The sequence below is a fragment of the Meles meles genome, chromosome 14 (assembly GCF_922984935.1).
Source record: "Meles meles chromosome 14, mMelMel3.1 paternal haplotype, whole genome shotgun sequence".
NCBI lineage: Eukaryota > Metazoa > Chordata > Mammalia > Carnivora > Mustelidae > Meles > Meles meles.
Genome location: NC_060079.1, coordinates 14,582,546 through 14,599,150, shown reverse-complemented (window position 1 = coordinate 14,599,150; position 16,605 = coordinate 14,582,546). Strand labels below are relative to the sequence as shown.

The 16,605-nt window shown below is 37.9% G+C and overlaps 1 protein-coding gene across 5 annotated transcripts in view; it reads left to right on the top strand.

The window, feature by feature from the left end:
• The first annotated feature begins 1,125 nt into the window (after positions 1-1,125).
• LOC123925035 (NEDD4-binding protein 2-like 2) overlaps positions 1,126-16,605 on the top strand; it is a 114,280-nt gene continuing 98,800 nt past the window's right edge. For 4 of the 5 annotated variants that reach the window (XM_045978114.1, XM_045978115.1, XM_045978117.1 and 1 more), the window contains exons 1-3: positions 1,126-1,283; positions 2,707-3,968; positions 14,280-14,404. In XM_045978114.1, coding sequence (XP_045834070.1) covers positions 2,707-3,968; positions 14,280-14,404 — 1,387 coding nt within the window. In that variant the 5' untranslated portion in view covers positions 1,126-1,283. Of the gene's footprint in view, positions 1,284-2,706; positions 3,969-14,279; positions 14,405-16,605 lie in introns of those variants that run through there. The other variant, XM_045978116.1, reaches the window with a different exon arrangement.

Genomic DNA, 16,605 nt, shown 5'->3' with positions numbered 1-16,605 from the left:
TGTTAGTTGCAAGGGATGAAATAAAACAGTGGAGAACCTGGAAAACACCTTGATAAGGTGATAAAGATTAATATCACCTTATAGGGACAGACAACCTGAGCCTCCAAATATAGATACCCTGAGAAAGACACAACTTCACTTACGTGGTTGTTTCCACCGAGGAAGCATAACTTGGATCTAAGCACGAGGAAACATCAGAAAAAGTTGATGTGGGAATTTGTATTTGAGGAAGAGTCTTTCTTTGTAAGGGGATGCATTGCTTTGGTCATAAGCCTAAAACCCTCTTGGTCACAAAGCTGTTAAATAATCAAATGCAACTATTCCAGACCGTGATTTTAACTGTTATATTTATAAATTAGAAACTACCTCAACAGAAAGATTTATTCCAATACCAAGACGTTAGCAGTTTACTTGTACTGGCAAGAAAGAAGGCAGAGGAGGGAGCGGACCTAGTATGGGGAGGTGGTGGAGAGATGGGGCTCGGAGGTGAGGACTGTCGAGTTGTTTTTTTGTTTTGTTTTGTTTTTTTAATCAGCTGCTGCTCTAAGTGCTTGTCACAAATTGAGTCTTTAAGTGGGAAAGCTCAGTAATTGGTCCTTGTTTCTCAAAACAAAACACAAATACGATACGAAATAACTTTTTCTTAGTACTTAAGGCTCTGCTGCAGTGATTGCTTCCATGGACAGAAGAGCCTGGAATTACTGAGTGTTTTTTTGTAGAAAGCCAGCAACCCTACGTGGCGATACCAAATGCTGAGATACCAAATACTTGAAAAGCTTGATTCTTTGTATCCTAGAAAGTCTTAGAAGCATGCACCGACAGCGGCTTAAGTCTTTAGGGTGCCAGGCACTCACGTTCTCTTTCCTTTACGGATGAATCCCAGAGCAGGTCTCTGCCTTTTTTAGCCCAAGTTGACAGTTCTAAATAACTTCCCAGCTCCCAGTCTAGGAACTAGTTAGGGTTTACGATGGTTATCGCCGCGGCGTCTTTCACGAAATGGATTCTGGGAGACCCAGTCTCCGAGCGCGGAGGTTACCAGGCTCAGTGTGAACGCGGGACTTCAGTTCCCACAATGCCGAGCGTAAATCTGTAATTCCTGCCGGGGTAACCGCGAGGTGGCAGCCATCTTGCGTACGGCCGTGCAGTTTCCCAGATGCTGAGGGTTTGGGTTTTAGTTCCTCTGTGCTTTGGGGTGGTGTTTGCGCGTTGCTTTCATCTTTTCAGATGTTCGTGTCTTTCTAGACCACGATTTTATTGGGAGGTAGAAGTGAATGTAGTGTAAGGTGAGTACACACCCCATTTTAAGTAAGGGTGGGGTAGTGGTGGTGACGTTTTTCGGCTTCTCGTCTGTTCTTGGCTGGACCCTTTTGATTAGCCGTAAACGTGGAAGGCTGGAGTGAACCTTTGAGTCTAGGATATCTCTTGAATTCCTAGACAGAATCTGAACGAGTCTCCGTTGGGAGAAAGGAGCTGGGTGACGCACTTTTGCCCGGGCCACCTTTGGAGGTCAGGAGGCCAGGGGACTCAGGCTGTGTATAGGCCACGTTCTGTTAATGCAGCTGTCTTGCTGTTCCTGGAGACTTTTATCGTATTCCGAATGGGGGAATGAGGAACTGAGCTGTGGTCGGAGGCGGGGTGGGGCGTTTCCGATAGGGCGGTGTTCTTTACCGTTGTGATGTCTCTCCCCCCGCCCCGTTTCTGTGGGCCTACCTGTATCATTGTCTGGTTCGTCTTTTTTGCCCTTTTCTTATTCTGTCCTGTTGGAGGAGTCCAAGAGAGCGGGCAAAATGAAGTATTGAGTAAAACGGCATTTGGGATTGCACTTTTGAGGGCCCCTAAGAAATTTCAAGGGAAGCAGAATTTATCTTTGAGATTGGCCAAGCATGTGGAAAAGATGAACGCGTTGATTTGGGGAAGTGTCAGATTTCTAAACATGATATGACATATTTGAGCCATTCTTAGTGCAACTGAAGTTATTTTTTTCCTTTAATTCAGTACACCCATTTGGAAACCACTTTTACTCTATTCACAGGAATAGGGTCTGTAAAGTTTGGCATTTCAGTATCTAACGTTTGATTGGTAAGGAGATGCTGAGGTTTGGGAACTGGATGCATTTACTGGGAAGGATATAGTGGTTTTAAACAAGAAGAGTTTATGAAGACATTTATCACAACCAGTTTGAATAAGTGTCAGTTTGGCTGGCAGATTTACTCTCTATATTAGTATACAGCTGTGTATCTGTATCATCAAAGTATATATTATTGAGTTTCCCAAACTTCCTTAAATTCTTCAAGTTTCGGAAATGCATCAGTCATTCAGGGATGCCTGGATGGCTCAGTTGGTTAAGCGTCTCCCTTCGCTGGAGGTCTTGATCAGATCCTGGGATGGAGTCCAGCATGGGCTCCTTGCTCAGAAGGAACCCTGCTTCTCCCTCTGCCTGACACTCCCCCTGCTTGTGGTCTCTCTGACAGAAAAAACTATTAAAAAATGCATCATTTGGAATAAATGTGAGATACATTTTTTTTTTAAAGTGAGGTCCCACCTCTAAATCATTATAACAGTACTTAAATAGTAAGTGGTTATAATAATTTTTGTATTTTGGGGAAATTTGCCATTTAAATGTCTTTTCTGTTTTTGTTTCTGAGAAACTTTTGTTTAGACTTTTAAAATATTAGCTATTAATTACATGATTTATTTGGTCCTCAGATGCCTTATGGTGAAATTGAAGCGAAATCCTTGGATCATCGTGAAGAACTAACAGGTGAACCACGCTATAAAAAATTGAAGTCGGCTGAAGAGGCTTGTGTTTTTTCTCATCACGGTACTGCTGATTTTCACAGAATCCAAGAGAAAGCTGGGAATGATTGGGTCCCTGTGACCATTGTTGATGTCAAGGAACATAGTTATCTTCAGGAGGACAAAACCAAAATTACAGACTCGGTGAAACCTGTGCATGATGAGATGCCTGGCAATAATAGATCAGATGTTATCGAATCCATTGATACACAGATTTTACAGGATGCCAGTCCTGCATTGGTATCCAAAGATGATGAGATATATAGCACAAGTAAAGCATTTATAGGACCCATTTACAATCCCCCTGAGAAGAAGAAATATAATGAAAGGAGAAATCACTCAGAAGCAGTCAGTGGTATAGATGGCAAAGGAGGACGAGAACAGAAACAGAAATTCAGCTCCAAAAAATCAAAGCTTGACAACGAATTATTCCAGTTTTACAAGGAAATTGAAGAGCTTGAAAATGAAAAAGATGATCTGGAAGGCTGTTGTGAAGAACCTGAGCTCTCTGAAGAAAAACTTACTGTGTATTATCAGGACTATAATAATGAGCTGTTAAAATCCGAAGAAGTAAAGGAAAGAGATGTTAGTAATGTTCTTCAGTCGCATTGTAGCTACCAACAGCACAGGGAGAACGAGCCAGGCAAATATCCTTGTAATGGACAAGTAATACCTGCATTTTGTGATGATTCCTTAACTTCCTTCAGGCCTGAATGGCAATCAGTGCATTCTTTTATAGTACCCCAAGGTCCTCCTCCTCCCAGTTTTAACTATCATTTAAATATGCAAAGATTCAGTGCTCTACCAAATCCACCATCAAATATTTTCCATGTTCCAGATGGGTCTCAGCATCAAAATGGGTATTATGTAAATAGTTGTCACATTAACTGGGATTGTTTGACTTTTGATCAGAACAATGACTATATTGACTATAGTGAGAATACCAGTAGAGATCATGCCTTTTTTAATGGCTACAGTGTGCAAGATGGATATGTGAGTAATGGTTTCTGTGAAACCAGGGAAGGATGCTGGGAAGATCCTTCTATGGACGAGCATAATGGAATAGACAGGCTTAAGAACCAGCAGTTTCAAGAGGAAAAGTTAAATAAATTGCAGAAGTTACTTATTCTTTTAAGAGGTTTGCCTGGTTCTGGGAAAACAACGTTGTCTCGGTGAGTCTTTAAAGGATACCAAGTGAATGCTTGGTAGTTCATTACTTAAAAATCATAGATGATAGTAGTTATCAGTGACAAATGCTTTCATGTTTCTAGTAGAAAATCTTTAATTTGTTACCCTTGAAAATGATATCTGACAGTAAATATTTAAAAAGATACTTTCTTAAGAGAATAAGCTCAGGTTAAAGGACTTGGGAGAAGTTACAAGAAAGGAGAATTGGCATATAAAGATTCTGCTAAGGGTTTTAAAAATAGATACACTAGGTACAATTATGACAGTGATGTTAGTAAATGCTATTTGAGAACTGTACTGGCCTTCCCTTTTTAAGTCAGCTATCCAAGAAGAGCTGGACTCAGGGTTGGAAGATTTGGGCTTTTGACCCAGTTATTTCAAACTTCATGGCCTTGGACAAGTTTTGCTGTCTGTTACTGGAAAGAGTAATACTTATTTTTCTGGAATAATTAAGAGAAACAAATGAGATAAACCAAGGAAAAGGAGGTGTCAGTTTGTTTTCAGCACTGTGGTGTATTCATACTTTTGATTGGCAGAGGAAACTTTTCTTATTTCTTTAAGGAGTCTGAAGTGAGCAGTACCTGAGTTAAATGGAGTTTGAACTGGTTATGTTTTATTGCATGACAGAGTGTTTAAAATTCCTGTTTTTGTTTGCATTTTTAAAAAAAGAATATTGATGCCCTTGAATTCATTTGTGCAGATGTGAAAAAGAGTACAAAGAAAAACAATACAGATTCTTCGCAGTTTTTGTAGGATGGCTCAAGATTAATGCCAGATCAGGAGAAAAAGAAAATTGTTTGATGTCTTCCAGTGAGAATAAAAAAGTCCAAAGAACCTTACAGTCTAAACAGGTTTCTCTAGAAGCAAAACAGTCTAAACAGGTTTCTCCAGAAGCAATAAAATTAAAGATTAAATTTACGATACATTTCAAGCTAGATTGTAAGCTGTGATCTTTGTAAATGAATTTAAATTTAGGTCTTAGCATTTTGATTCTTATTCTTTTATTTTTTAAAGATTTTTTTTCTTTTTTTATTTGGGACACCTAGGTGGCTCAGTCTGTTAAGCGTCTGCCTTCTGCTCAGGTCATGATCCCAGGGTTGTGGTATCTAGTCCTGCTTTGGGCTCCTTGCTCACCAGGGAGCCTGCTTCTCCCTCTACCTGCCGCTCCCTGTGCCTGTGTGTGCGCTGGCGCTCTCTTTCTGACAAATAAATAAAATCTTACAAAATGTTTTTTGTTTATTTAGAGAGTGAGCAACCGGGCTGGATCCTGGGTAGGGAGAAGCAGACTCCCTCCTGAGCAGGGGGTCTGACAAGGTGGGATGGGGGACAGGCTTATCATGACCCGAGTTAAAGGCAGCTGCTTAACCAACCAAGCTGCCCAGGTGCCCCATTCTTATTTTAATGAAGATTACTTGTAGAGAAGGTGAAATTTCAACTCTTCAGAAGGATGGAAATTAAAAGTGAAGTCTCACAAACATGGGTGGTCTCCTAGATTTAGAATATAATATCAGAAGAAAGAAATAGTTGAAATTTGGAAATTGTGTGAAGGAAATCTAGCTGGGATCGTCTGACTGTGCGTGGGTACAGAAGAATGTAAGAAAGAAAGATTAGATTTGGAACAACATTGAGGTATATTGAAACTGAAGATGAATAAAGTAGCAGTTTTGCAAAAGAATTTCAAGGAGGCCTAATTGTAGTGGGAGATGATAGAAGTGATTATATATACATATGTTTGAGGAATCAGATATTTAAGAATGGAAGCTATAGTAATAACTACCATTTGTATCATGATTTCAGTTTACAGAGTACTTTCATATATAAAAATCCCGTAAGATGGGTTGTGTTATTTTCATTTCATAGAAGGAGCAGGCGCTTAAGAGAATAAGCTCAGGTTAAAGGACTTGGGAGAAGTTACAAGAACTGGTAGGTCAAACTAGAGATAGAAATGATTGCGTGTTTCTTCCCTGAAACACTATCGCATGTATGGCCCTATACCTGTCTCCTAACTTTCAGGAGCTTGTTTAAAGAAGCACCACATTTTGAATGAAGTAAGATTTTTTGGTTGGGACTGGATAGAAAGCCATACTCTGTGATGGGGAATGATTTTATATAGGAGTTAGCTTTCAAAATGAGCTTTGAAGAAGAAAGGAGTAAAGATTTGGTAGATCAAAGTTGGGCTGATTTGGGGCACTAAATTAAAAGATAGCATTGTTTAGTATTGCTGTGTGTAATGAGTATAGGAGGTTAAAGTTCAAATTCTTTGGGGGTAATATTCAAATCCTCTTCTTCCTTAATTTAGTCCTTACCCCCCTCTTTGTCTTCATGTTCTTCTGCAGTTGGACTAGCACCTGTCCTCCCCTGCAGGAGACATAATACTTGTTCATTCATGTTCTCAGGACTTTACTTATTCAGAGGTTCTCTCAAATGCCTCTGCTTTTTGAGGTTTTGGTTTATCATCTCAGTCCTCTATACTTCTCAACTTGTATAGTACTTGTCATTACTAAGTCTTTACTTAACTGTTTACCCACAAATTTACTTATAGATTTTAATGAGATGAGTTTTAGGTTAAATTCTAACACAAGTACAGACTTCAAATATTTATGAGTAAACTAATGCAAAAACAGTTTTATACACCTTTGCTGGTATGTGAAAGTGCTAGCTCTTTCTCCTTTTAGGCAAACCAACAGCACTCTGATGAAAGGTTCATTTCAGGTAGAATTGAACAATGTCTAGCTGTGGAATTTTGTTACCATTTGTAATTGGTGTTAGATAAACAGAATCCTCTGAGTCTGTGATGGGTCACGGGACCAAACAGGGATCAAGCCTTGGGTGTCATTCCTGGGGGTCTGGGTTATGGATTTTGCTAGATTCATACACCCTGTTCATATGAGGAGAACGGGTGAACCTAAAATATTTTAGTTAATATGCATTTCTTCTACTGAATTGATTTCATCAATGAGTGAATGTATTTTCAGAAACAGGCCATTAATTTCATTATTATATTAGCAAAATGTTTTGAGAATTGGTCAGAAGCACTTTTGGAGAGGAGAGAAGATAGAAGATGTTACACTGCTGGTTTTGAAGATGGAAGAAGGGACCATGAGCCCAGATATGCAGGTGGCTTTTAGAAGCTGGAAAAGTTGGCAAGGAAACAGATTCTCCTTTGGAGCTTCCAGAATGAATGCCAGCCTACCCATACCTTGATTTTAGTGCAGTGGAACTGATTTCAGATTTCTGGCCTTCAGGACTATAATACAATAAATGCATGTTTGTTTGTTTGTTTGTTTAAGATTTTATTTATTTATTTATTTGACAGAGATCACAAGTAGGCAGAGAGGTAGGCAGAGAGAGAGGGGGGGAAGCAGGCTCCCCCCCAACCCACCCAGCAGAGAACCTGATGTGGGGCTCTATCCCAGGACCCTGAGATCATGACCTGAGCTAAAGGTAGAGGCCTAACCCACTGATCCACCCAAGCGCTCCTAAATGCGTGTTGTTTTAAGCCACCAAATTTGTGGTAATATGTTATAGCAACCGTAAGAAATTACAGTTTAAAGAGAGATGGAAAGAGATTTTTTTTTTTCCCCTCCTGCTTTTGGAGAAGATCTCAGTTTAAACTCCAGAGGAAGGATTGACCTTTCCTTATGGAGCTCTCTATTCTTAATTTAAGGAATGTTTAGAGAGTGAACTGTCCCAGTAAAGTGGTTATGGGTTGGGGTATGCAGGGCCACTCAGTAAATAAGGAGGTAAAGGGTTCATGAAGTGTCGGTTCCTGTCAGATTGTTTTGGGAAAGTCACTTCTCTTTAATACAGGGATGTATTAAAATAATGTACAGTTCTAAGAAATTGTAAAAATAAAGTATGAAAAAATAAAAGTAAATCATGAAAATTAACTCATAATAGGCCATTTGGGGAAATAGGGTTCTCAAAACAGGATTAAGGAACAGGATTCGCTTGTTTCTCCAGTGAAGAATTATAAGCTCAGACTGCATTAGTTATCTGGCTGTGTAACAAATTACCTTATTAAAAACTGATTTAAAGCAACAAACATTTATCATCTCACAGTTTCTGAAGGCCAGACATCTGTGTGCAATTATCTGGCTGCCTCTGGGTTAAGGTCTTTAAGAATGATGTGATTAAGGTGTTGGCTAGGGCTCTGTTCTGGTCTGAAGGTTTGTTTTAGGGTGGATCTCTTGAAGTTGTCAACAAAACTTAGTTCCTTGTGAACTATTAGGTCGAGGGTCTCAGTTAGTTGCTGGCTATATATAGGCTGGAGACTTCCTTTGGTTCTTTGCTCCTCACACACAGCGTGATGAGACAAAGTGAGCCAGCTCTGAGCCCAAGACAGAAGCAACTTTTTTTTTTTTCCTGTAATCTAATCTCAAAAGTGACATTCTGTCAACTGCCATATTCTCTTAGTTACAAGCTAGTCACTGCTACCCACACTGAAGGAGAAGGGATTATTTTAAGGGTGTGAATACCAGGAGGCAGGGATCATTGTAAGTCATTGGTTTTGGCTCTACCATGAAGCTATATAACTCTGGTGGCCTGATTTCTGAAATCGTTTTCTTTTTTCTGGGTTTGTAAATATCAAATTAGCAAGGTTGTTACAAATATTAAATGGGGTCATAGAAAGTGCTTGTCGTATGGTAAGTTTTCAAAAAGGTAGACATTCTGAAAAAAATACAAATCAAGTAGCGAGTGGGCCCATATCTGATTTTTTTATTAGATATTTCATTTTTTAGAGTTCTAAGTTTTGATATTTGGAGAATTCAATTTAATACCTTAATTTTTGAGAGTTTTAATAGACTGTGACTACATGACTTTGAAAATACTGATATTCCTAAGTAATTTATCTTTGATTCAGATGGTTGGTATGGTATCAGATATCCAAATTGATTGTAAGTATTTTTTAATATAAGTCTCCAAAATAAAGCTTCATAGTTGGAGATAATTCAGGGAATTTAAAAAGCTGCATGAACAGCCTGGAAGGAGAAAGTCTCCAAGCTAAAATTATTTGCTGTAATTATGATATATATGTATTTAAGGTGTTCTTCATAGAGGTTTATTCATGTTTGATGTTTACTTGGTTTGATGATGTAAATTGATGTGCTGTCTCCCATCCTCTTGCTCCATGCCTCCGCCCATCCCCACCTTTTTTGAGGTTAAAACGTTCCTTGGATACAAAAGCTCCTCTACTCTTGTAGTATATTACTAACATTGGAAAAATCATAGCTAATAAAGTAATAGAATGGAAAAAATGAAACAGGGTATCTAAGAAAGATGGTGTCTGTTCTGGTACTGTTAGATATAATTAGGTATCATAAGGTTGATTATGTTCAGAATCATTTTAGGTGATTGAACTTTGGTCTGGAATGCTAATACTGTAGCATTTTTTTTTTTTTTTCAATGCATGGCTTAAACTCACAACCCTGAGATCAAGCTTGAGCTGAGATCAAGAGTCAAACGCTTAACTGACTGACCCATCCAGGTGCCTCATGTTGTAGCAGTTTTATATTCTAGGTTATCTGTATAAACAAATATGGTGCCAAATATGTTAGGTGGCATATTTTTGAAAAATTATGGCGGCTTAAGGAAGAAATCCAGCTCTAGCCTCGCAAACAAATAACCATTTAATTTCATTTGCTTGAAATAATTTGAACTATAATTCTGTAAGTGGAATTGCATGTTTAAGTCTTTTTTTATATTTTTGCAATTTTATTTTTATTATAAAATATACAGGCATAACTTATTTAATTGCACTTCATAGATACTGAACATTTTACAGATTGAAGGTTTGTGGTATCCCTGTGTCGAGCAAGTTTTTGGCTCCTTTCTTCCAATAACATTTGCTCACTTAGTGTCCTTATGTCACTTGGTTATTCTCACAATATTTCAAACAATTTTATTATTATATTTGTTATGGTGATCCATGATCGGTTATCTTTCATGTTACTATTGTAGTCGTTCTGGGGTGCCGTAAACTACACCCATATAAAGAGGTGGCAAACTTAATTGATAAGCGTTATGTGTATTCTGATTGCCCCACCAACCTCCTATTCTACCATCTCTCCTTGTTTTCAGGCCTACCTATTCTTTGAGACACAACAATATTGAAATTAGACCAATAAGTAACCCTGCAGTGGCCTCAAAGTGTTCAAGTGGAAGGGAGATGTGCTCATCTCTCACTTTAAATCACAGGCTGGAAGTGATTAAACTTAGTGAGGAAGGCATGCCGAAGTCAGGATGGGCTTCTTGAGCCAAACAGGCAGCCAAGTTGTGAGTGCGAGGAAAGGTTCTTGAAGGAGATTGGAAGTGCTACTTCTAGTGAACACACAGATGATAGGAAAGCAAAACAGCCTTGCTAGTATAGAGAAAGTTGCAATAGTCTGGATTGTAGATCAAACCAGCTACAGCATTCCCTTAAACCAAAGCCCAACCCAGAGTCCTAACTCTGCAGTTCTCTGAAGGCTGAGAGGTGAGGAAGCTACTGAAGAAAAGTTTGAAGCTGGCAGAGGTTTGTTCATGAGGTTTAAGGGAAGAAGCTGTTTCCATAACATAAAAGTACAAGGAAAAGCAGCAAGTGCTGATGTAGAAACTGTGGCAAGATCTAGCTGAAATAATTAATGAAGATCTCGCTGAGATCATCAACAAAAGTACCTACACTAAGTGATTGATTTGTAATGTAGACAAATGGCCTTCTGGAATAAGTTACTGTGTAGGATTTTCATAGCTAGAGAGGAGAAGTCAATGCTTTAGTGTCAGTAGAGGCTGACTCTTCTCAGAGGCTGATGCAGCTAGTGACTAAGTTGAAGCCAGTGCTCATTTACGATTTACCATTCTGAAAACCCTAGGGCTCTAGTGCTCTTTTACCATTTACCATTCTGAAAACCCTAGGGCTCTTAAGAATTATGCTAAATGTACTTTGCCTGTGTTCTATAAATGGGACAAAAAGGCCCAAAGGCATATTTGTTTACAGCATGGTGCACTGAATATTGGAAGCCCACTGTTGAGACCTATGGCTCAGAAAAAAGATTCCTTGCAAAATATTACTGCTCACTGACAATGCACCTGGTCACTCAAAAGCTCTGGTGTAGAACAAGATTAATGTTTTCATGCTTGCTACCACAACATTGATTCTTTAGCCCATGTTTCAAGGAGTAATTTTGAATTTCAGGTCTTACTATTAAGAAATACACCATGTGGGGCACCTGGGTGGCTCAGTGGGTTAAAGCCTCTGCCTTCGGCTCGGGTCGTGATCTCAGGGTCCTGGGATCCCGGACTCTCTGCTCAGCGGGGAGCCTGCTTCCCTTCTTCTCTCTCTGCCTCCCTCTCTGCCTACTTGTGATCTCTGTCTGTCAAATAAATAAATAAAATTAAAAAAAAAAAGAAATACACTTTGTAAGGCTATAAATACATAGTCATTCTTTGATGTATGTGGGCAAAGTAAATTGAAAACTTTCTGGAAAGGATTCACCATTCTAGACGCCTTTAAGAATATTCATGGATTCATAGGATGAGGGCAAAATATTAATATGAAGAGGAGTTTAGAGATTGATGCCAGCCTCATGGATGACTTTGAAGGGTTCAAGACTTCAGTGGAGGAGACAACTGCAGGTGTGGTGGAAACAGCAAGAGAACTAGAATTAGAAGGGGAGCCTGAAGGTCGGACTGCATTACTGTAATCTCATGATCAGACTCGGACAGGTGAAGAGTTGATAATGGATAGCAAAGAAAGTGGTTTCTTGAGATGAAGTCCACTAGTGAAGATGTTGTAAAGATTGTTGAAATGACAACAAAAGATTGAGAATATTCCATAAACTTAGTTGCTAAAGCAGTGGCAGGGTTTGAGAAGATAAACTCTGATTTTCAAAGAAGTTCTCTGAGTAAAATGCTTTCAAACAGTATGACATGTTACAGAGAAATTGTTTAGGAAAGGAAGAGTCAGTGGATAGGGTAAACTTCATTGTCCTATTTTAGAGAATTGGCACAGCCACCCCAGTCTTTAGCAACCACCACCCCGATCAGTCAGCCTTCATCAACACGGAGGCAAGACCCTCCGCCAGCAAAAAGATTAGAACTCATTGAAAGCTCAGATGATAGTTAGCATTTCTTAGCAATAAAATATTTTTGAATTAAGGTGTATACATTTTTTTTAAGTAATAACTTTTATGCACTGGGAAAACAAAAAATTAATTTTGACTTCCTTTATTGTGCTTTGCCACCTCCTGATGGCGCATGGGAGAAGAATGAGGTACAAACAAGTCACCTGCAAGAGAATGGGAGCAGGGGGCAACAGGAGAAAAGACTGTCACCCTGAACAACTTCTCAGTCTCATATTTATTAGAAAGTGAGTAACAACAAAGAAGCCAGAGTAGATTACACATTGACCGTGAGTCTTGTAGATACGTAAGAAGAAAAGCAAAATATATCTGGTCACGTAGTACATGACCTACAGTCAAATGAAAGGATTGTTCTGACTAATTGTTGATGCTCTCCAGGGAAGGGGAGATAACGGAAAAAAGAAGCAGGCGGCGTTCTGCCCTGAGCGAGCCCTGAGCGAGCTGGGCATCTCCAGCTGCTGGGCTTCAAGGACGCGTATCGTCCTTGATACGAACTGGCACATGTTGCCAGTGCATGTTTTTCTTAAGACTATATCTAAGCATGCTTGATAACTAGTGTAATTTCTCATAGGTTATATTTTAAGTAGTATGTCGTTCTGAGGGACAGTTACAGTGCTGCTTTGTTGTGGTGGTCTGAAACTGAACCTGCAATATCTCTGAGGTGTGCCTGTGTACAATTTTGTAATAAGCTGAGGGAAGGAGAGCTATGTTTATTTAATAGTCAAAGTCCTTCTTATTCCTTTGACTTAGGAGGTATGTATTCTTGAATCATCCCATGACAATACTCTTGCATTCTCAATCCCTTCTACCACTTTCCACTGCCTTTTCCTCCCCAAAAATTATAGAATGATATCCAGTTGCCTAATAGCTGAGGAGGGAGAAGAGAAACAACAAAATATTTCTTTTATTGTTAGATCCAGATTATTCTTTTACTGTGTTTTACCTTACACCCCAGTCTCATTCATGAGTCACTAGTTTTGGAAATTCTCTGATAATCTGAACACTAGTTAATCTGTGCTTAGAAATTTTTAAAATATGTCATGGCCATTTCTCCATGACATAAAGGTTTGTTGTTTTTTTTGTTTTGTTTTGTTTTTAAGATTTTATTTTTTTATTTGACAGACAGTGAGAGAACGGGAACACAGGCAGGGGGAGTGGGAGAAGGAGAAATAGGTTCCCCACTGGGCAGGGAGCTGGAGACAGGGCTTGATTCCAGGACCTTGGGATCATGACCTGAGCAGAAGGCAGATGCTTAACAACTGAGCCACTTAGGCACCCCCATGCTTAGAAATTTAAGGTGGTATTATATTGTGAGAATGAAGTTTGATTATCATTGACTTAACGGTGAAGAGTGTGTTCTTTATTGTTTAAAAATTTACTTCATTTAGTAATTTAGTATCTTAGATTTAAATTTGATTATAATTAGAAGGATCACAGGTTATTTCAAAACTTTAAGTCTCAAACTATTTGTGACTTCCACTTTTAGGTCATATAGATTTGTGCTTTGTGGAAGTGGGTTAGTAAAGCTATCTTAGGTCAAATAGAGTTTTCCCCAGCTGAAGTGCTTGCTTAGGTTTATTTGCCTTTTAGGTTACTTATTGCACTAAATTTAGGGAATTTTATTTATTTATTTATTTATTTATTTATAAAGATTTTATTTATTTATAAATAAATCTCTCTGAGAGAGAGACAGTAAGAGAGAGCATGAAAGGGGAGAAGATCAGAGGGAGAAGCAGACTCCCCATGGAGCTGGGAGCCCGATGCGGGACTCAGTCTCGGGACTCTGGAATCATGACCTGAGCCAAAGGCAGTTGCTTTAACCAACTGAGCCACCCACGTGCCCAATTTAGGGAATTTTAGACACCACATACAAATTCACTGAAGTTAAACATGGATAATAGTTGACATGATTTTGGGATTGGTTGAAGAATGTTTTTAAAGTGGCAGTACAAATGCCACCTAAAATTTTTTTTTACTGATTGTAATTCTGTAGATTTAAGTGTGAAGTGGTATTTGAAATCTGAAAACTTTTTAAGGTTCTGTTCCTGTGCTGTTTTGTTTGCAATATATTTACAGGTAAGTACCAGAGATTCATTTAATAACCTTTCCTGTGTGGCTTATCTTTGATGGTTATAGATTTTATAAATGGCACCTTATGATTTCTTTCATTAACAGAATTCTGCTTGGTCAGAGTCGTGATGGCATTGTGTTCAGCACTGATGACTATTTTCACCATCAAGATGGGTACAGGTATAATGTTAATCAACTTGGTGATGCCCATGACTGGAACCAGAACAGAGGTTTGTTTTGGGCCAAGTCTTTGGGATGGAATATTTGGCTAGGAGTTAGTTTTTACTCTCAACTTGACTTTTACCAGCGGAATGATTTGGGCAAGCTATTTAAATAGCTTTGAGACTAGCTTGTTCATCTATTAGAAGCCATGATATTTATACTTGCCTTACTTGATCAAGGTTGTTGTTAAATTAGAGGATTTAGGTAGGTATATTTTATAAATTGTAAATAGTGTACCAATATGAGCTGGTAAAATAGAGATGTGGGATATTTTGATAGCCTTTATTTTATACCTCATAAATAAATTCAAAGAACTTTTCATACTATTTTATATTCTCAAAAGGTATTTCCCTGAGAGTAATGCTATGTTTTCTGAGGCTTAATATAATGCCTGTGAATATTAAGGTTTTTCCTGTTGACATTACTCTACAAAAGTCTACTTAAATACATTTTTTAGAAGCATATCACTGAGTTTTTTTCTCATTCTGGAATTGACTGCACATTTGAGTCACCTGGGGACCTTTTAAAAAAACTTACGCCTGAATCTTAGCCCCAGAGATTCTGGTGTAGTTGGTCTGGAGTGGGTCTAAACACCCACTTTTTTTTGGAGTGGGTCTAAACACCCACTTATTTTTTGGGAAAGTTATCCAGATATTCTAATGTTGCAGTCAGGATTGAAAATTTTTGATCTAGAACTAAGTAGGTAAGTTGATTTCTTTTTTAAAAGATGAAGAGTGTATTAATGATTAAACAAATTGTTTTTCTTGTGAAAAAATTTAAATCTAACCTAATTACAGTGACTTCCATACCTCCCATCACTCAGAATTACTATCATTTATCAAGATCTTGCCTTATTTGCTTTATCTTTTTTGTTTTAATACCCCCCTTTTTTATTTGCTAAGGTATTTAAAGCAGATTTTAGACATCAGACATCTTGCATTTCAAATATTTCTTACTTAATGGCATTTTATTTAATTGCAGTACCATCATCACACCTTAAAAAAAACAAACAAACAAACAATTCCTTAACATCATAGAATATCCAGCCTGTAATGAAATTTCCCCTTGCTTTAAATATTTCTTTATAGTCATTCTCTTTGAGTCACGATACGTGCCAGGTCCTGGTAGTACTTTTAGTTTTATGTTTCCTTTAAGTTTATTAATCTCTTTCCTCCTTTTATCCCTTTTTTGCCTTTTTAACATTAATTTGTTGCAGAAGTTTGGTTGGCTGTAGAATGTCCCATATTTTGTAGTTTTCTCTTTGCTTCCTTGTAACTATTTATCCTGTTTTTCTTCTGTATTTCCTTAAATAGAAGTTAGTTCTAGGCAGGAGGATTTATTAGGTTCAGCTTAATTTTTTGGTAAGCATGATTCTGGTTGTCCCAGTTTTAGTGATACTAAGATAGATTAATAACTTCAAAGAAACAGCTTACTCTTTCCATTATCAAATTCCCTATCAACCTTACATCTAATGGTTTTATCCAACAGTGAATTGTTTCCTGAATGAGAGTTTTCATTAAAGGTAGCTAAATGGTGATTTTCTAGATCTAACATTCCTTCCATTGCTAGAATTCTTCTGTAATGAAGAACTTTTCACCTAGAAATAGCAACTAGGGTTGTCCTAAAGTACAGTATATACAGTAAAAACAGAATAGTGCTTTTTTTTTTTTAATTGACAGTTTTCACAGTAAGAAATTTCAGTGAGGATATTTTTGAGTAAAAAGTTTAATGTGAAATAAGTTTGATTATAAGATTGTTTCCTAGTATTGGTTCTGTAACACTGTGGGATTCTCCACAGAACATTATGCCACAAAACATTACTGTGTAAATCAAGTAATGATGGTATTGCAATTCCAAAAAATATTTGGGGTTACTGGACTAAGGTTAAAGAGAATAGTAGTAGGTGATAAATGGAATGAATAAAGGCAGTCGGCAGAGATAGTATATCTTTGGTGGACTGTGAAATTTATTTGTATGGGACATTTTTTTCTCTTTGTAATACCAGTCTAGAATATTACATTAAATGTTTATGCTATGAGAGTTACACTTGCTGAATAAAAAGCTGTTTAGATACACTGCTAGTTTTACTATCATTATAGCGTAAATTTTTTCAAGGGAACGATAGCTAGCAATCATCGGACATTTTGAAAATTAATAGCATGACTTACTTAAGACTAAATTTCTTTTAACAGATGTTTATTGAACACTT